General features: G+C 40.1%; 1 protein-coding gene across 2 annotated transcripts in view; it reads right to left on the bottom strand.

Moving 5' to 3' along the window:
* Positions 1–21,150, bottom strand: part of LOC126354204 (intermembrane lipid transfer protein VPS13B) — a 192,381-nt gene that overhangs the window by 15,704 nt on the left and 155,527 nt on the right. For both annotated transcript variants that reach the window (XM_050003660.1, XM_050003661.1), the window contains exons 20-25: positions 19,999–20,213; positions 19,574–19,790; positions 15,721–15,928; positions 15,160–15,478; positions 3,076–3,294; positions 618–2,459 (exon numbers count right to left, since the gene is read on the bottom strand). In XM_050003660.1, the coding sequence (XP_049859617.1) occupies positions 618–2,459; positions 3,076–3,294; positions 15,160–15,478; positions 15,721–15,928; positions 19,574–19,790; positions 19,999–20,213 (3,020 nt within the window). The remainder of the gene's footprint in view (positions 1–617; positions 2,460–3,075; positions 3,295–15,159; positions 15,479–15,720; positions 15,929–19,573; positions 19,791–19,998; positions 20,214–21,150) is intronic.

The following is a 21,150-nucleotide window of genomic DNA, read 5'->3' as shown; positions in this document are numbered from 1 at the left end:
ATAAGCCTAGTACATCTGGGGTTGGGTACTATACAAAACCCTTAGCACAGCATGAAGAATTGTGTGTCTAGTCATATGAAACATTGTAACAGACAACATTTTTCATCCAGTGTCTAACCTTAGGGTGCAGTAAATCAATCTCTGGACTACAATTTCTCCATAGGTGCTGGTGCTGCAGCACGACACTTGAAAGAGCAAATTGTATAATGTCTTATTTTATCTCTGAATTGAGCTAAGGTGACTTTTGTAGAAAAATGTCTGCAGAAGAAATAAACCTTGACTTGAATTGTGGTGCTGCTCACAATGTTAAATTGTCATGACAGAACACACTGGAATGCAATCACGTCTTAATGCTCAGAATTTGCTGCTTTGTATGACATACTGAACAGTAAACAGCAATATGTTCTACCACAAAAGATTCACAGCAATGTTTTTCATTCACTGATCTATTTTCAGAACTGTTGATAAAAAGAATGTTCTGCTTAGAGTATGTTTCTTTTTCAAAACTGCACATATATTTCTATTCATAATGATGTCTATTTTCTATTAAAACATTTAAGACTACAACAACTTTTAGGTAATATTTCCTTTATGGTACACAAAAAAATAAAGCTTACCTGTGGAAAGGTGGACCACATGTCCCATAAAAGGTGACATTCAGCAGTACAACTCCAAGGGTTAAGTAGAACACGAGGAGAGCTACCAAAATGTGAGACTGTCATAACCAGGCTTGTGAGAGCTGTCTTCAGAACAACTTTGTCACTTTGGAGTCGTGACGTGCAGCTCAGAGCAACTTGCACTCCAGCAATGCTTAATAGCATAGTACCAATCCCAACTTCCAATGATAAAACAATCTGCTGTGTTCTCACATTCATAGTGGATGCTCTTCCTGGTAAATGCCAAGACCTTCGTCCAGCATTCATCTCTTGCATTTCTGTTTCCACCACCTCCACAGTTCTGGAACTTCCCAGTGGTGCTATGACGAGACCTGTAGTTTGTTCATTGATGCTTGGTATTCCATCTGCACTGTCTGTACTTAAGACACTGCTCAGCACTGAAGCCAGTAAAAAGCAGTCTGCAAGTTTCCTTTCAACTCTGGTCAGAAATTCTAAAGTTGGAATGCTCACACAAAATCTTACTGGTCTTCCCAAATCTACTTCAATTTTTGGTGCTCTGTTAATGGGTTTCATCAATTTCACAGTCACAAGGGATGGTGGTATACCTGTATCAGGATGTGGATCACCGCCCTTTGTTTCCACAAGAGTAAAAGGGAAATCATCGACAGATGGTGTTGTCTTACTGACAGCAGTGCCTTCTCTACCCAATTTTACACTCAAGTCAAAACAAGAAACATTCAATTTCTGTGAGTCAAAATTATTTGAAAAGAATGTATGGGGTTGAGCAAAGATTATATGCAGTAATGGATATACTACTGGTTTTTGTTTCATTTTGTCTACAAATTTATGGGCACCTGAATCTACTTTTGATTCCCCTTCTTTCTCAGGATCTAGTATGTTTCCAGTCACACGACTGATGAAATTTCTCTGCCAGAGTGATGACAGACTTTCTGCTGAGATTCCAGATTCACTGAGATCATACAAGATCAGGGAAACAGTACCAGATGTCAAAAGTATTTCCAGTGGTACAGTATTGCAAATCTTGTCTGTAGAAGGTGAAATATGTCCCTTGTTCCAATTGGAGCTACTGCCTCTATCTGAAACTTCTCTGCCACTTTCTTTAGGATTTGGGCACTTCTGCTGTGAAATATTCATTGAAACATGGGAACTAGATCTATACATTTGGAAACCACTTGCATGTGTATCAAATGTGTCCTCATGGAATCCACTGCTAGGGGCAGCACTATCTCTAGGAGATACAATATGAGAGTGCTGCTTCACATACTTTGGCGATGACTGTGAGAGAATGTTTCCTTTCTGGTGGCAGTTTTCATGCACTGCACCAGTATTAATAAATGGATAAAACAGGAAAACAATTTCAGCAGCCAGAGCAGATGCCAGCAGCAACTGGCTTGTGCTTAGTGTTACAAGAACATCTGATACAGCATTAACTTCCAGGGCAGCTCCACATACAAGCACATGACCACGATAGACTACTGCAGGTGCAAGAACGATGCATAAGTTCAGTCCAGTAAGAACAGGAGATAATGTTGCACGAGGAACTATTCCATCGTCGCAACCTGTACCTTGACAATCAAGGCTGTTCCAAGCTAGAGCAGGGTTTTCTGCCATAGTTCGTAATCCTTGGCTGGTAGCACCAGATACAGCACCAAGGCATTTTTCCAGTTCATTCCATGGACCTGAACTGGCAGAAAGTCCATGAATATCAATTTGATATTGACGATCCTCAACTTCAGATCCTGGTACAGCTAACATTCTTGACTGTTCAGCTAGCCTCCAGATGTCGGGCCGTAAGGGAGAACGACCTAACGGGTTCTTCACCTGGGAAAAAAGTTGAGAAACTATTAAGACACTACATGCCATTCACAGTTGACTCTGATACAATTGTAAACATGTACTTAGAAATATTTTTAACGTATACCACATTATTTTTTCTCTAATGACCACCTTACTGATGGAGGGTTCCACTACCTCACCTGAGAAAACATGCTACTTGTAACTGTACTATACTACTCAATATTTTTGTGTGAAATTCATTTCAGACAGAGAAAAGTAAGCACAGCAGTCTATTATAAGTAGCTTGGTGGTCTTGTTGTCACTTTTAACCAAATATGCATGGTGTTACAGATGTTATTTATAAATAACAGTACATGTAATTAAGGTTACTAACATAATTCAAATTATGCTCAATCATGATTTCCACTAACTTTTGAACTATTTTTCAATCTGGATTTTCTGAAGTAACACTTTCCATTTATGTAAATTGTGGATACTAGAGAGTGTCTCCCTTGCAAAACAACCTTCATGCTTGAGCTTGGCATGCTGAAACGGCCTATACATGAACTATAAATTTCAGCATATTAATAAAGACATATTGATTATAGCTGTCTCTGTGTGCTAAAAGGGGTTTGTAAATGGAAAAAGAAATCATGCGTACTTGTGGAGAGATATTGATTTCATCTAACTGCACAACCATGACATTATTGGCAGCTCCAGGTATATCACATGCTGGAAGTATAACTCGGATGGCTCGAGTGTCCAAATACAATAATGGTAGAGTGCTATTGTTCAGATGTTTTAGCCAATTGTTTCCCACGACTTCAGTAGTTTCTGTCGTGCCATGTTCTGCAGGCATTGAGACCATGGGCATTAGAATCTGGAAAAAAGAAGCAAAAAAGGTAGAGAATGCTGCATTTTGAAACAATGTTTCGCCTGCATTTGTAATCATATTCATACTCAATTTATATTTGGTTACTTTCAGCATGAAGAACTCAAAAACAAAGAGCATACAAACCAGAAGCTTTTGTATCCTTGTGGTTCACAGCCACAGTGGTGAAGCCTTTGTCTGCAGGTAGGATTATAAGGTCATGAAGCTTGATGGAAGAGGTTTTCTGAGGGTGTGCCAGATGCAGTAAGTCCACAAGGTAGGGTCTGGAAGGTATGAAGAGATGTGGGGGAGATATTAAGGAGGCTCCAGTAGTGGGATAGTGGTAGTTGTAGCTCTTTCTGTGGTTGTGAGATTAGGTTTCACACTCAGGGATTTGCGGGATGATGATGATGATGATGAAGATGCAAGGGCTGAGGTTAGGAAGTTGTGGACAGCTATCAGGGGACAATTTGGGGAAAGTAAAGGTGAACCATGGTTAGAACCGAGGACTAAACTTTGGCAGGATTGGCGGTGAACAAGTGCTTCCACTGTAGGGGCTTGGAGAATGAGAAAATGTCTTTAAGAGGCCCAACATGATTAAATTTGGGAGTGCAACAAATGTTAAGATCTTCAGAGAAGACTGATACTGCAGTGTGACCGAGGCTTTAGGAGGACAGGTTCATAAATGTGTTGCAGGTCTCTTTCAGCTCAGGATTCTGTAAAGTAATGGAAGAGATTTTCTGAGGGTGCGGCTGATGTAGTAGGTCCACAAGGCCACAAGGTGGGGTTTGGAATGTATGATGAGATGTTGGTTAGGTATTATTGAGACTCTTGAAGTGGAATAGTTGTAGCCCAAGGAGTCAGTAGAATAGATTAGACAGTTTTTTACAGAGAAGTTGTGTATACTGTTCTAGTCCCTGGATGTAGCAACGCTTACAGCCTAGGAAATTGGATGCCTAACAGTGGGATTGCAGGAAAGGACAGTTTAACATATGGGGCAGCAGTAGTGCAATTATGCTCAGACCTGAGTTATCTGGTATTGCAGGACTAGGCTGGTGAAGCTATGAACTGACAGAATTTGAATAGGTAACATGTCTTTGTGGAAGAATGTGATGGGCAAATTGATGGCCGCGGCTTTGGTGGGATACTATGAGCTTGGCAACAATGCAAGAACAGTATGTAGGACTGGATTCTGGCTAGGGATGAGGAAACTTTTCTGCATTGGCACAAGTGGAAGGAGAAACGATTCAGAGATTAGGACAAAAACACACATAAAACATAAGGGGATATCTTAAAAACACGAAAAAGATGAAACCACATTAATCATACTGAAGCAAGGATGAAGGCAGATAAATTATAGTCAGTTGTGAAACTGTGTTCCAAAAGCTTAAGTCAGACAGCACTCATAGATGAATTTCTTAATAGGGACTGTTAGACCAAATTATGTAAAAGCGTCTGTAAAGATTCCAGTTTTGACAGCACTTAGTGACAACTGTCAAGATTAGGTATTCTGTGTATGATAAACTTATTAAAAGAGCATAACTCTGTTTCATTCAGACAGCGTATTAATACTGTATGTATCAGCAGTTCCAAATCACTGTAATTTATCAACATCAATCTCTTCACAAATGATCGTGTAAGTGAGTATTGTATTCAAACGTTCTACATTTTTCATTTTGTAATTTCTGAAATGTTCCACACCCATGAGAATCACCTCACTTTGGGGTCTGTGGAACAAGAACTGAATCTAATCTAATCCAATCTATCAATCTCCGCCGAAGGCCTCAGCTTTTGTCCCACTCCAAAATCCAGTCGTGTTCCACTTATTAAAGACTTTTTGCCTTTCTCCTGGTCCCTACCACAATACCAACCACGCTCGACCTAGAACCAATACCAAACCATGCATTACTCAATATAGTTCTCCATCTAACTGTGAACCACCACCAACCCCACTCTTCTGAATCATCCCCTTAGGCTACGTCTTATGTAAGACAGAAGCGACCGACAGTACGCGATACCTTCAGGTGACAAAACACAACCGCAGGTATAGTTATGGAAGTGTCCTACATGATCGACATCTGTGGTGCTGCCTGTCTCCTGCTGCAACTGGCGACGTTTGAATTCATACTTGTTTGAATCTAGTCGCTGCAGCACGTGTGACAGAGAGCGGCAGCCACATGTCTCCTCCACAAAGCAGTGGAGCGGATGTGATGGCAGCTATGAAATACTTATCATCTGATTTTAAGAAAACTAATCAGTGAAAAAAGTTGATTCTTCCGCATCTTATAGCTTGATATCTTTGCTCGATAAAGGTCTGAATTTATTTTCGTTATTCGTCATAGTTACCATGCTGCCCAAAATTGAGTACATAACTGCACAAAATTTTTAAGAATTTGCAGAGGTAAAATGACATTGCATAGACTTTCCGTATAGTTCATTTAAGGCCATACATTATTGCATATGAAATGTAACCAATATACCTAAATTGTATTTAAAGTTTAGACCATAATGATATCTCTTTTCATTCTTGAGATATTTGTTGTTATATCCATGGACGGGTCGCTTGCGGTACATCTGAATCTTTCCTGCGCTTCAGGAATCAAGTGGCAGTAAAAATCGCCATGTCTCACAAACAGTTCAAGATATCGAAATGACTATTTTTGGAAATGACAGCAAGTAGAAGGGACTATTTTATTGTATGATGAACAATTGATATGTTTTTGTAAATGCGTGAGCAAACAAGACTCCCTATATATTACACCATGAGGTTTCGTTCGAAATTTTTATAGGCGAACAAAGGGAGAGAAACAGGTAAATGGGGTATCAAAGTGACCAGCATGAGGTCTAGTTTTGCATGAAAATATTTAACTGCTTGAAAGTAATCAGGATAATTAATGAAAACTTAATTAATGAGTTGAGGAAAAATTGAAATATTTCACAAAAAGCTGCTACCAAGCTAAGTAAATGAAGGGCCAAAAATTTCATGTGTTCAAACCCTAGCTATTTTACACATACAAAAGATACATTGGTGAGGTATTTAAATGTCGAAAATGCTTCCTTCGAATCAAGTATGTTAGAAAGGCTTTCTTGAAAATAAAAAAAATGAAAGAAATCAGCACAATATTTTATGAAATGATTTGGGTATAAGAAATAAGTAGATCAGATAAACATTCTACGTGCCTTTGAATGATGCTTGAAACCATGAACAGAAAATGAGGTGCACCAAACATTTCCCTAATATTTTTTATTTCATGCGTTTAGACAAACCATCACAGAAAAGTTTGACTTTCTTTTCGAAAATGTTGTATGCTTTACTTTTACATACTATTTAGATTAATTGAAATGTTTGGCCTTAACATTGACTGCTGATGAATTACATTCACAACATCAAATATCTGTAAAAATTCATGGTTCATTGTAATTTATTAGGAATTTAATGTGTGTGATAAACTGGGATACGTGTGTATACACTTACAGATCAAGTTCTTTGGCAAGACCTTAAAAATGTACTTAGCGATGAAGTGTAATCAGTATACATAACAAGTAGTATACATAATTGTAACTGACTCAGTTAAAATTTAATAAGTGTCCAGAATCGAACCCAGGATCTTTCAGATACATGTAATCACAAACTATAACGCTACTGCTACACCAGAGTTACATATTTGAATTGAGTATCAATCTGTGTATTTATGAGTGTATTTAGGGTAGTTAGTCATATAGTTAGTCATTCTTCCACATTCATTGGCTGTTAAAAGTTCTTGATCATGTAAAAAGCATTCATATTTAATTTATTGATGAGATAGTCGAATGCTCCTCTGCTCATTCAAGTGTATTCAAAGAATTTGTCTGGTGATCTACATAGTTGATATTTATGAAATTCTCCATAGAGATTCCTTCCTTTGTAAATTTCATACACAGCATTCCTTTTTGTTTATTTCTTAGGTAAACCTAATTTTGTAGCCTTACTCTCCAGCTACAGTATTCTACAGTTTAGGAGTGCCGTTTTGTAGAAACAGCTGGTTGGCTCTAAGCAGCCATCTGGTAGCGTGACATGGTCACTTGCATGCAGGACATCGAGCTTTTCACACGATGCTGCTGCTTGTTGCTTGAGTGTCACGTATCCAGAAGCTGCTTGCTGTCGGTCGCTTCTGTCACTCATGTAGGACACGGCCTTATAGTCTCTGAGACCTGACATCAAACACTGCTTCACTATCACTCCCAAAATCACTCAAAATGGAAAATAAACTCACAACCACACAATGAACCATAATCCCAACCTTATAATCCCTCCTTAGTGGTATGCATTATTCCTGTCCTTACTTATTCTACTCTTGTTCCCAATCCCTCGTCCCAAGAGCCATAGAGCCATATTCCGTTAACAGATCTAGATCCAAGACCTGTCACATTACGAACTACTCCCACAACAGGCATCTACTACCTCCACTACTATCCCACCAAAGGAAAAGCAGCCATGTGGTCTAACTGCCACCTGGATTCTTTCCACTACCACCGCCTGTCTTCACTGGACCCCGCCTCCACCTACTTTTATCCCCTTCCCTACTCCCATCCCAACCGCAAACAATGTGCCTTTTATCCTTCCTCCTCCCCCCCCCCCCCCAACCCCGCTCCAGCATGCTTGTATAGTCCTTTCCCCTTCTCTGCTCCCCCCCCCCCTCCCCCAAGCACAACCTACCCACACTACACCTAAAATCCCTCCATCCTGTCCCCACAACATCCCTGCACACTTTTTGCAGGGAGCAATATAGCATCTTTCTCCACCCCTACACTGTTGTCCCTCCACTTCCTCAGCCCATGTCCTTTCTGTAACTCCATTAGCCACATTGCTAAGGTCACGGCTCACTGTATTCAGACCTTGGGGGGGGGGGGGGGGGGGGGTGCATTGAAGGAAGACTTTGTCCAATCCAATAACTTATAATATCAAACAGGCTTCTTTCAAAGTCACTGTCTGCCTCTCAATGCCTCCTCTACATGGAGAGGTATCAATCTATACTATTTAATGTCATTATTCCATCCTGGATTTTCCATAGCCCTTTTTATATGTTCAGTGAGCCGCTCATCACTCTCCTCCCAAAGTATGTTGTCCTCCCTACCATCCAGGATACTGGACAAGCAGTACTTTTCGAACATTTTGATGATGGAATGTCATGATATTGTGTGCCACGAAGAGAGACTCTCCTCATACACAAGGCTGGCTGATGGCTTTTTAATCTTCCAAGATGTAGAGAGTGCATGATTGTCTTCTAAAAGCCAATATGAATAGCATTCACAGAGATGGTGTTTAAATGGCTTGTTGAAAACGACATCAAGCACCAGCTGTTTTGGAGTCACAATTCCATGTTTAACAACTAGCTCTATGTTGTGAAGCAGCTTTATTCTTTATTTTCTGCCTTCAGCAGCAAATGCCAACAACAGAGTAATTATTTTTCATTTCCAGTTGTTTTTAATATGATACTGTTTGCCTCTTTATAGTCTATTACCACATTGCTCATCATGCCCTAAAAGATGGGTGTTTGTCGATATTGTTGATGAGGATAAGATTGCCATTGCCACATTTGGTTTATGTGCTTTGAAAGCTGACAAGTTTCTCGGTAGTATCTTCTGACAGTCTCTGTGCTAGTGAAGTATTTGCTTATTTATTTATTAACTTGATATGATTAGGGGCATCAGTCACTCTCTCACATCAGACCAAGGTTTCATACCTACAGTACCTCTTTACATTACTTTCCTAAAAAAATAACAATTTTAATATGACAAATAATATTAAAATGATTTGAGTGTCTGCAGTGGCAATGTGAGTAAGTAATACAGACTATGAACTAATAAAGTTAATACTGGCAGTACATGTACTACCGCAGCTCTTGTCAGTAGTAGTAGTAGTAGTAGTAGTAGTAGTAGCAGCAGCAGCAGTAGCAGCAGCAGCAGCAGTAGCAGTAGTAACAATGACAATAATACCAATAATGATAGTGGCACATATAAAAAGAATTTATAGTTGTACAAGGTAGATGTTTTATGATAGAGTGATTTCTGGGGAAAAGAAATTTAAGGAGTCTGTATCTACTAAGAACACTGGGAAATCAAGATCATCATCTTGGAAAGAAGGCTGTACAAGGATAATGGGTGTGTACAGGGACAATGGTAATCATTACTGTTGATTTAGTAGATAAGTCATTAAATGTCTTCTGAAGCTGGAAATGTTATTCAGTTCAATAATATAATGCAGGAGATTATTCAAGAAAGTGGCTGAACGATGGAGTGAGAGAGAGAAAGGATTTTGTTATGATTGTGAAATATGATCAAAGAATCAAACATCATAGGTGTAATTAACACAGACATTCAAATCCGGTTCCAGGTTCTGTGAGCATCCTGAGAAAGGCTTTGCAAGATAACATAGCCATAATTGACAACTCAAAGCACACGTGTTTGTCCAAGTTCCTTTTTAGATCACAAGGAAATAGCTTTTTATATTTTTGTAGGGCATGGAGAGATGCTGAAGTATTCTTGCACATTGCTGTTAAGTGCTCAGTCTAATTTATATTTTCACCTATTATTGCTCCTAGACTCTTTGCTGAATAAGAAAAGCTGATATTTGTCTCATTCATGCTTAAAGATCAAACAACGAAAAATGCAGCATGGAATGTAACAATACCATGAAAAGGATGGTTGCCACTCATCATACAGTGGAGATGCTGAGTCACAGATAGGCACAACAAAAAGACTCAGAATGTGAGCTTTCGGCCAACATGGCCTTTATTGAAAATGCACACACACACACACACACACACACACACACACACACACACACGTGTGCGAGTGCAAGTGCAACTCATACACACATGACCACAGTCTCTGGCAGTTAGAGCTAGAGACTACAGTCACCAGTCACATGTGTGAGAGTTGCATTTGTGTGTGTTTGGTAGGGATTCCCAATATTTCAAGCTACCAAGCCTAGAATGATCAACCAGTACTGCTTTGGGTTTGGATGAGTTGAACTTTAAACCCTCTTGTGCTCATTTTGCTAGTGTACAAAGGTCACTTCTGAGATTCTTAATAGCTGTCTTCAGGTTTATTGGTTTTGCACTGGGATACACCTGGAGGTCATCAGAAAAAATGTAATTTGCAGTAGGACAAAACTGTTGAGACAAGATTTACACACAATCAAAAGAGTATAGGACCAAATACCCTGGGGGAAGCCCTGATACTACCTGCCCCTCTGTGACTTTACTGTGCCAGAGATGATGCACTGCCGGTGAGACGTCGGGTATGAGCAAAACCACTGCGCTGCACTTGGCGAGAAATTTGGTCTGCTACGCGCTTGGCAAGTAAAACGCCAAAGTTGACAGTATCAAAGACTTTGCTGAAGTCTAAAAAGCACACGATAGTTGCCTCCTGTGCATACATGGTAAGCTTCATGTCACGTGTTACCTTTATTAAGGTAAATGTTGAGCTGCAATGTTTATGGAAACCTGACTGGTATTCATCTAGTAGGTCATTTGTAGTTAGGTAGTTTGTTACTCGGTCGTGGACTATATATTCTAAGATGTTGAACAGTGCAGGAAGAATACGAATAAATCAATAATCACAGCATGCTGTGGCAATGTACTTTTTAGGTAGTGATTTAATTAATCCCTCTTTGCAGGACTCAGGGAATACACTTGTGGTCAAGGAGTGGTAGAAGACATCTGTTGGACTATGATGCCATCATGTCCAGGAGGTACTGATCCGATACACATGATGACTTTTTTAACAGTATTGCAAGTAACATGCTTTAAATAGAATTTTTTGTGGCTAGTCATTTACACCCTTGAAGTGCTTCATTGGATACAGAGACCACTTCTATGTATAAACCGGTGGCACCAACTGATACTTCAGGGAATTCTTTCTGTTGTACGTTTAAGGTCCTCACTATTTCCAGTGCCTTTAACCGGATTATTTGTTAAGAGGTATGTCTCATGTCCCCCTTTAACTTGAACAATGGAAATAATTCTAGCTTCAAGTTCATCGTATTTGGCTCTCTGTAGTATTTCCTCAATGGAATGGCAGTTTGCCATTTATTCTCAAATGTAATCCAACACTGCACATTAGATTCACGCAAACCATATTTTTTGCCAGATTTTCTGCTGTGCTCTTTACACAAGAAATAACTGTACCAGATTCCTAAATCTGTTTCAGGTTTCCGTTCAATATTACCACTCAATGGTGATGACTAAATTTTACTCTTTAATCAGAGAAAAACTGAGCCTTTTCTGTCATGTAAAACAGTAGAATTGTGAGCACAATATCAATAACTCCCGAAGAGACATGTGAACAGTCGAAGAAGGTTAAAACTGTTACCTCATATACAAAGATTAATTTCTAGATACTAGCAAAATTGGTGCTCTGTTTCTAACTACAGAATGACCATCAGTAAATTAAGGGGATGAGACCCAAATAAGTTGAAAGAAGTAGAGACACTTCAGAATTCCAAAGGGAGTAATAGGAAACAACTGACTGAAGTAGGTAAAAAGATAAACCAGAAGAGGAAAAGGTAGTTTTGAGAGGTGAAACAGTAAAGGCAGCAAACAAACAATTAGGTAAAAAAGATTGTAACAGAATACTTTGGCAAACACACAAGATGTTGAATTTGTTTGACAAGAGGAGAAGATATAGAAATGTAAAACACTAAGCAGCAAAAGATAATACAGATGATCACAAATGAGACTGACAAAGCACAGAATGGTAAAGCAGGAATGGCTAGAGGAGGAACAGAAAACTATATAAGCTTAGAGGACTACAAGAAATAAAGATGCCATGTAAAGGAAAACTAAACGAGCTGTTAATGAAAAAAAGAAGCAGGTTACTAAGCATCAAGAGCCCAGATGGCTAGTCAGTAATAAGTAAGGAAGAAGCTGGAAGGTGGGTGGAATATATCAACGGGATACATAAAGAAAACAAACTTGAAAATCATCTTATAGAAAGTAAAGAAGTAGATGCAGATAAGATGGGAGGGGAAGGGGCGAGGGAACAATACTGCCATATGAATTTGACAGATCATTGGAAGACCTAAGTCAAAACAAGACACCTCTCCTCAGAATTATTAAAATCCTTGGAGAGAAACAACCACATCAAAACTGTTCAGTCTGGTATGTTGGATATCTGAGAGAGGTAAAATAACCATCAGCTAAATGAGCCATGGTTGAGAAATGCTTATTTGAATTATCTACAGCAGTTTGGAACAACTGGAAGTTTGTTGATCTAGAGGAAGATCAAGTTGGATACTGCAGAAATGTTTGCAGGTATATGACAGCAGTCCTGGCATGCAATGAAATGCCTACCCCACAGTACTGAAGCACACTGCCAGAGGAGCCAAAACAAATTGGCCAACCAATTACTACAGTGGAGTACTGTGCACTAATTTGTTTTGAAGAGAAACAATGCTGCAACAGTCCATACTGAGTTGGTGAAAATTAATAGCAACAATGCATCTCATAACACACAGTGGTTAGGTGGTGTGGATATTTCCAGTGCAGTCAAAAAAGTCTGAATGACAAAGAATGAAGAAGCAGACCATATCTCTATGAAGAACTGGGAGTTGCAAGAGAAGTGGTGGCCCTGGTGCTCAAAGACAGGTGTATCACAATCAAGCTAAAAGTGGAAAAAGTGAAAATCAGTCATGGATCAGTTTTCAACATCTTGCACAACCACTTTGAAGACCACAAAGGTTGCCACTCACTAACTTCTACAACTGCTCCCACCAATTCAAAAAAGCCCACAAAACTGAAGCAGCAGTGACAAGGTGGCAGCTGTGTCAGGCCAGCTCGGATGTCTTCTTTAGCTGCCTAATCACCAAGGACGAGGCAAAGGAGCAAAGCATGTAGTGGAAATGCGATTCACCACCACAAAAAAGATTATCATCAACCAAGGTGATGCTAAGTGTGCTTTCAGGACCCATGGTGTGGTGCTAACATATTATGCTCATAAAGGCAAACCATCACAGGAAACTACTACAAAAATCTCACAACGAGGCTATATGGAAGGTGTCCACGCAAACTCCCATGGGAAGCTCAAAGGACACAGTCACACATGCTGCTCCTTTGTGCCATCACATTTCACCCTCTCCAGGCCTCTCAAATGTCAAAGGACACACCCAGTCATTAATTATCATCCTCTATGTAATAAGATTTGTCAATAGCACATGTTTGCATGTTAACAATCAAGTGAAGTCATTAGATCAGGAATGATTACCTTCAAAGATGACATTTCCTTCTGAGAACCGATAAAAACATTTCAGACATTACGGAAAATGTTTAAACTCTGTGGAGAACTATTTGAACACATGAAGCATAAATTGCCCAAAAATACACTCCTGGAAATGGAAAAAAGAACACATTGACACCGGTGCGTCAGACCCACCATACTTGCTCCGGACACTGTGAGAGGGCTGTACAAGCAATGATCACACGCACGGCACAGCGGACACACCAGGAACCACGGTGTTGGCCCTCGAATGGCGCTAGCTGCGCAGCATTTGTGCACTGCCGCCGTCAGTGTCAGCCAGTTTTCCGTGGCATACGGAGCTCCATCGCAGTCTTTAACACTGGTAGCATGCCGCGACAGCGTGGACGTGAACCGTATGTGCAGCTGACGGACTTTGAGCGAGGGCATTTAGTGGGCATGCGGGAGGCCGGGTGGATGTACCGCCGAATTGCTCAACACGTGGGGCGTGAGGTCTCCACAGTACATTGATGTTGTCGCCAGTGGTCGGTGGAAGGTGCACGTGCCCGTCGACCTGAGACCGGACCGCAGCGACGCACGGATGCACGCCAAGACCGTAGAATCCTAAGCAGTGCCGTAGGGGACCGCACCGCCACTTCCCAGCAAATTAGGGACACTGTTGCTCCTGGGGTATCGGCGAGGACCATTCGCAACCGTCTTCATGAAGCTGGGCTACGGTCCCGCACACCGTTAGGCCGTCTTCCGCTCACACCCCAACATTGTGCAGCCCGCCTCCAGTGGTGTCGCGACAGGCATGAATGGAGGGACGAATGGAGACGTGTCGTCTTCAGAGATGAGAGTCGCTTCTGCCTTGGTGCCAATGATGGTCGTATGCGTGTTTGGCGCCGTGCAGGTGAGCGCCACAATCAGGACTGCATACAACCGAGGCACACAGAGCCAACACCCGGCATCATGGTATGGCCGTACACCTCTGGTGATCGTCGAGGGGACACCGAATAGTGCACAGTACATCCAAACTGTCATCGAGCCCATCGTTCTACCATTCCTAGACCGGCAAGGGAACTTGCTGTTCCAACAGGACAATGCACGTCCGCATGTATCCCGTGTCACCCAACGTGCTCTAGAAGGTGTAAGTCAACTACCCTGGCCAGCAAGATCTCGGGATCTGTTCCCCATTGAGCATGTTTGGGACTGGATGAAGCGTCGTCTCACGTGGTCTGCACGTCCAGCATGAACGCTGGTCCAACTGAGGCGCCAGGTGGAAATGGCATGGCAAGCCGTTCCACAGGACTACATCCAGCATCTCTACGATCGTCTCCATGGGAGAATAGCAGCCTGCATTGCTGCGAAAGGTGGATATACACTGTACTAGTGCCGACATTGTGCATGCTCTGTTGCCTGTGTCTATGTGCCTGTGGTTCTGTCAGTGTGATCATGTGATGTATCTGACCCCAGGAATGTGTCAATAAAGTTTCCCTTTCCTGGGACAATGAATTCACGGTGTTCTTATTTCAATTTCCAGGAGTGTATATAGTGGTTCAATTTTTACTTTCCAAACATAAAATCACCCTTTGTACAACACAGAGTGTTGATATGTAAATTAGGCCACTTTTTATGTGAACTTTGGAGTCTACAAACCTTTATGAAAATTCCAAGTACTGCTGGTGGTAGTAAAAAATCCACTGCTTGCATTTTGATAACAATTTCTGAAATAGATTTATTTGCCTGCAATGGGAGAACTGTGCGTGTTATTGCTGGTGGCAAATGATTCGTTCCCCACTGTGTATGCACATGTGTGCACTGTGCTCGAGTGAACGTCATACTGAGGAAACCACCACCACCTTCATCAGCTGTGCCCTGATGTGACATGGGTGATGGTGGTGTGCTGATGTCATCCTGACCTCGCATCACTAATCCTAAAAATATACCCGGTTTCCACTGCTCAGATGCAGATGACCTATAAAAACAAGAATATTATAAGACATTAATGGTAACAGTGGCTTATTCAAGAAGGCAAATCAAAGAACTAAAAACTACAAGTATTTACATTTTTCAATATCCTCTTCCCTCAGCAAACAAGATAAATTAAAAGGATAAGATATGTGCAGGTCTTTTTTTATTTATTGATAAATTAAAAGGAAAAGAGATGTGAGGTCTTTTTCCTATTTATTATGTATAAACATAAATTTATGTAGATACCTCTTGAAATGTAGAACATTGGCAGAAGCCACTTTACATTTCAGTTTTGAGTATATGTGCTGTAAGTCAAGTGATGTCATAATATCTTCCAAATCAATACTAAGTTTGTATTCATTTCCTTCATTTGAATCAGTTTTATCATCAACATATAATGACAAAACTAATTTAGCAAGTGTTGACTGAATCCATGCTGTCATTTTAACACCACCTGGAATAATGTATCTATATTATTATGTTACACGCAAAGATAATACAGAGTAACATAATACTTTTCTTTTCTAGTTATGTAACAGAATCTTGATAAAATACATGCATGGTGACTCTAAAATAACACACTGGATTGAGGGTATAGATATTAGAAGTTTGGATGGTTGGCTGGTAGATTTGGAGGAAGGGACCAAACAGCAAGGTCATTGGTCCCATCAGATTACGGAAGGATAGGGAAGGATGGGGAAGGAAGTTAGCCATGCCCTTTCAAAGGCACCATCCCAGCATTTGCCTGAAGTGATTTAGGTAAATCACGGAAAACCAAAATAAGGATGGCGGGGCACGGGATTGAACCGCCATCCTTCCGAATCTGAGTCCAGTGTGCTAACCACAGCGCTACCTCGCTCAGTAACGGCTCAAATTTAGGTGTGGTGGAGATCAGGCAGACTAATAATTGCTGAAATATTAGCATCAACTCCTTATTTCCTCCCCTTCAGTCACGTATTAGCTATTATTACAAAATTTTGATGGAGTTTCAATATTACTGACAATAAATCACATTGTAATAATTGGATTATCTTACGAATAGTAAAGTCAACTGGTAACATGAGTAATGCAGCACTGACCCACACATTAGAACTACTCATAGCTATGAACCACTTTTATAGTGCAGTACACGTATGTTAGGACATAATTTGCAATTGCCACACATAGAAAACACTGGCCTGCTCACAAAATGTGACGACAGTACAGGATTACTATTACTTCATTTGCATGACCGTAGAAGACTTTAAGGTTAAATCTGGAGAGCTGCTACATTTGCACCTTGTTGGCCACTTCAGTTTGCTGAAGTCTGTTGCACTGTGGACTGTGTGCACATGACAACAAATCACAGATGTCTCCAGCAACAATCAGCATATCATCACATACTGTGGGGCATGGATTAGCCGCAAATTACCTCTTTCAGTGCATCTCATGTCAGTCTTCATTACAATAAGCAGCAGTGCAGTACTACTATTGAACACTGTTTACTGCCTGCCACAGTATATTATCCAGCTGCATATGGAGTAAATGGTGATATAGTCTTTCATACTATATAATGCTATGAGCTGGAGGTGGATTATATGTGCCAAATTCTAAAAATTATATATTTCATTTGGTGTTCTATTCTCTGAGAAGAATGATAACACACTTGTTACATGATGTTCAAAACAGCTTCAGCATGCAAAAGATGACACTTCTTTCCTAATCTGTCACCCAATATTTCAACTGTTGAACATTTTATCAGCTGGATATTCACTCTTGATATTTATGTACCGGTCATTTCAGATGAACTTTTGACTCTAATAATGCTATGTGGATGCTCCCTCTCTCAAGCCCACATTCAATGTGCATGTGGCGACCTCAGCAAACAATGAATCTGGCCATTGTAAATTCTTCTACCAAAGAGACAATTAGTATAACTAAATGTACCTCAATGTAACCCTCCTCCTGCCCCCCCCCCCCCTCCAACAGTATGTTAATGTGGTGATACATATGGTTGGTTTAATTTCCTGTTGTCCCTTTACTCCCTTTTAATCATACATTGAGGCTGAATCACTACTACATTAAATTGCCCCAGCTTTGTACACTGAAGTTGGGTTATACTCGCGTGCTCGCCTACCTGTTCTCATCCTGACTGTTTCACTAACTGCCTCATTTTGATGCCTCCAGCCCCCACAAAACCAGTTCAGCCCCAAAAAAGCTGATCTTGCTGCTATGAGTAACAGATGATGCACCAACTATTTTACGTAATTTAAGCATTTCTAACTGAAACAAATAGGGAGGAAAAACAAAGGAAAAGGACTCCCAGAGTTGCAGGTGAGGGCGAGGAACAGATAAGCCATGAATTTATCAAGTGAAGAATATTAATGAGAATAAGATGATGTAAATACAATTGTGAAAATTAAAAAAATAAAAACCATAATATGAATGCCGAATATTGCTCAAAAGAATTAACAGGTATTAAAATTAGAAGAAGTTAAGTGAAAAATAAGTCCAGACCAAACCTGAGTTAGCAGGAAAATAAATGTTAACGGGGACACACACCGAATTAGGCCACAGTGAAGAGTGTAGTTAAGTGGCTCATGTGACTGGGATGTCGTTAGACCTTGATACGGCCATAGGTGTAACGGCAAATTACAGTATGATGAAGACACACAATATTAATGCATTAGACTGTGGCCAGATTACGTGAGCTTAATGCATAAGACAGTCTATCCACCGGGTCTTGCAGCTATTGCGTTTTTTACATTTGACCGTTTCAAGAATACATTGCAAGTACCTCAAGCTAGGACCCACCACTATCACCAGAATCAACTGCTGTAATAAATGAGCTCTGATCACTATTACTAACTACATAAGGACAGGATGTAGTGCAACGAAATGCTTGCCAATTCAATGGTGGACAACAACAACTCCTGAACAGCCACACCATTCATAACTGCCTCCTTGCCATTAGATGGTCAAGGCATGGGAAAAAAAGTCATCTGGATTGATGTGTCATGGCAAAGATTGGCACATACTGATTCAGTTATGTGAGTGTGAGTGATAACCACATGAGGCACAGTAACACACTTGCCAACAGAACATACCCCAGGCAGGAATCACAGATATTTATATATGGGAAATGTTTACATGGCATGAAATAGCTCCACTGAGGGGCCTATCATTGCCTACCACTTGCTAACAATACAGGACCCACCTACTGTCAGATCATCAGATCATGCACATCCTCTCCTTCACCTACAGTGTCCAAATTTAACCGTACATTCAGCACGTGGATGCACCAGCCCACTATTTCCAAATTGTGTAAGATTTATTTGTGAGACCCTTCATGGATATGCGAGTGCTTGTGCAATTCCTAATGTCTCCACTGCAGTTGTAAAAATTATTTATTAAAGGATTCTTAACTAAGGTTAAAATACATTACAACAGTGCATATTTTAATCTTTGTAATGTTAGTTATGGACTGTGGGCTCATATTTTAATATGCACCTGAAAATGGACATACATTCAGTAACTGGACAGTGCTTTCCCTTTAGCAACAAATAATTTTTACAACTGTAACGATTTTATCACTGTCACTGAATAACTGTTGTGGATGCCCCATCAAGAGAAATGTGTGTCAATCTCCATAAACTGTGATGTTACATGAAATGTCATGGATGAGCATCCTTCTGGTGCCTCTCAGGTTCCATGCCATGACAGGTGAGCACAATCACCAAAGTTGTCAAAGTGAAAAAGAGATGCTACAAATTACAGTATATGGGTCTCTAATTCAATTATTCACAAGCTTTTTTTATTTGAAACAGATTTGGAAATGTTTCAAAAATCATCTAAAATGATCAGGGCCTTTTTAAACAAAAAAAACACACACACACACACACACACACACACACACACACACACACACACACACAGAGAGAGAGAGAGAGAGAGAGAGAGAGAGAGAGAGAGAGAGAGAGAGAGAGAGAGAGAGCACACCTGAGCACACTCATCTCCACCTACAACTAGACAAAGACTCCACGACAACCGAGAAAGAATTTATAATGAAAGAAATTAATTTAATTCAGATGTTAGATGCACATAACTATAATTAAATAACCTGGGTCAGGGGATGTGCCACCGTCTGCATCTGCATGGAGTGATTCATGACTTCCACTGCTTTCACGGAACACAGTGGGGCTAGTAAGACTTTGAGCAGGTACTTCTGGAATTGTTTCAGGTACATGCAGTTGTTGTTGCTGCTGTTTAATACTGCCAAAACTAAAGGCAGATACTACATCCAAGACATCAAAAATTACTCTTGCCATCAGACTCATCTGTAAAAATGAGATAAAAATCAATCCAGCTTAAATATTTATCATGACTGAAAAAAGTGGGTGAAAATATTCTGTTTCAATCACTATTTTAAAGATATGAAATACAAATCATAAAAAATGAATGAACTGACAAAATGGAACAATAAACGATTCTGTATGTTCTGGTTTATTCTCAACAGTTTATTAGATTTCTAAAAATTATTCTCACCTGAATCTGTGATACTGCTAACTTCACTGGTGTGGTATCAATGTGAACACAGAAATACAATGAAGATAAAGAGGTCTCATCTGTTTTATATTTTGTAGTTATGGCAACAGTTGCTGTAGCAGAAACAGGCTTGAGAAAATGTAATTGTCTTGATTTCTGAAATGTGCAGATACTAAGATCTGACATTGAAATACTCCATGGGAAAGTCATTTTCTCTGGAACAGCAGAACATTTTTCCTTTTCTAATATTTTTTTCTCAAATAGCAATTTAACTTACTTATCTTTAAAAATGTCTTAATCCTGTAATAACATAATTAACAGGGTAGAAAGAATGAGCCATACATATTATTCACTGCACCAAATTGCAGTCTCTTTATTCAAAGTGAATTATTGCACAAACTTGAAAAATTAAATCAGTCTGTTATTTATTAATATTATTCTTGTGTCAAAAACACATGCATTTACACAGTTAACAGACATTACATTACATCAAATTTGACCATAACTTGGTTACTTCTAGTGCATTTCTGAGGCCTGATACAAACCATCTTCCACAAAGGAATTGGATACAGTCACACTTGATGATGTTTTCTTTCTCATAGTGTCGCCTTGCCATACGAACCCCGGATCTGCCCATTCCTCATCTCAACCTATTCCAGGGCTTCAATGTCAGCATTCCCTTGTCATAACCATGTGGTAGGGTTTCAGGTACTGTTTCTCCCTCAGGGGGGAAAGGGGTCCTTTGCTTCCCGCTATTGTAACCTGGCTATTTCATCTGTGGTTGTAAATATGTCCGATGTTCTAAAAAAACTCTTCCTGGATTTGCACATACATTTCAAGTCCATGTAATAGATGAGTTACTGCCTACACTATTTTCTTACCTTCCTAGTTCACAACTATTTCTCTTTGAACATAAGGTGGCGCTATTCCTCTCAGGTGGTAAGGCCACACAGTTGGAGTAGATTTTAAACAGCCTGTTGTAAGTCTGCATGTGTTATCAAGGGTTGTACACCACCTGTTTGGTGTGGCTTCAGTTGTCCCAAACAGGACGTGTAATGTACAGTGGAATAATACAGTGCAACTGCAGAGGCTCTAACTGTTTTGCCTTCACTACCCCACAGTGCACCAGCAAGTTTTCGAGTTTTCCACTGA

This window comes from Schistocerca gregaria, chromosome 3 (assembly GCF_023897955.1).
Source record: "Schistocerca gregaria isolate iqSchGreg1 chromosome 3, iqSchGreg1.2, whole genome shotgun sequence".
Classification (NCBI taxonomy): Eukaryota; Metazoa; Arthropoda; class Insecta; order Orthoptera; family Acrididae; genus Schistocerca; species Schistocerca gregaria.
This window is presented reverse-complemented; position numbering and strand designations above follow the sequence as displayed.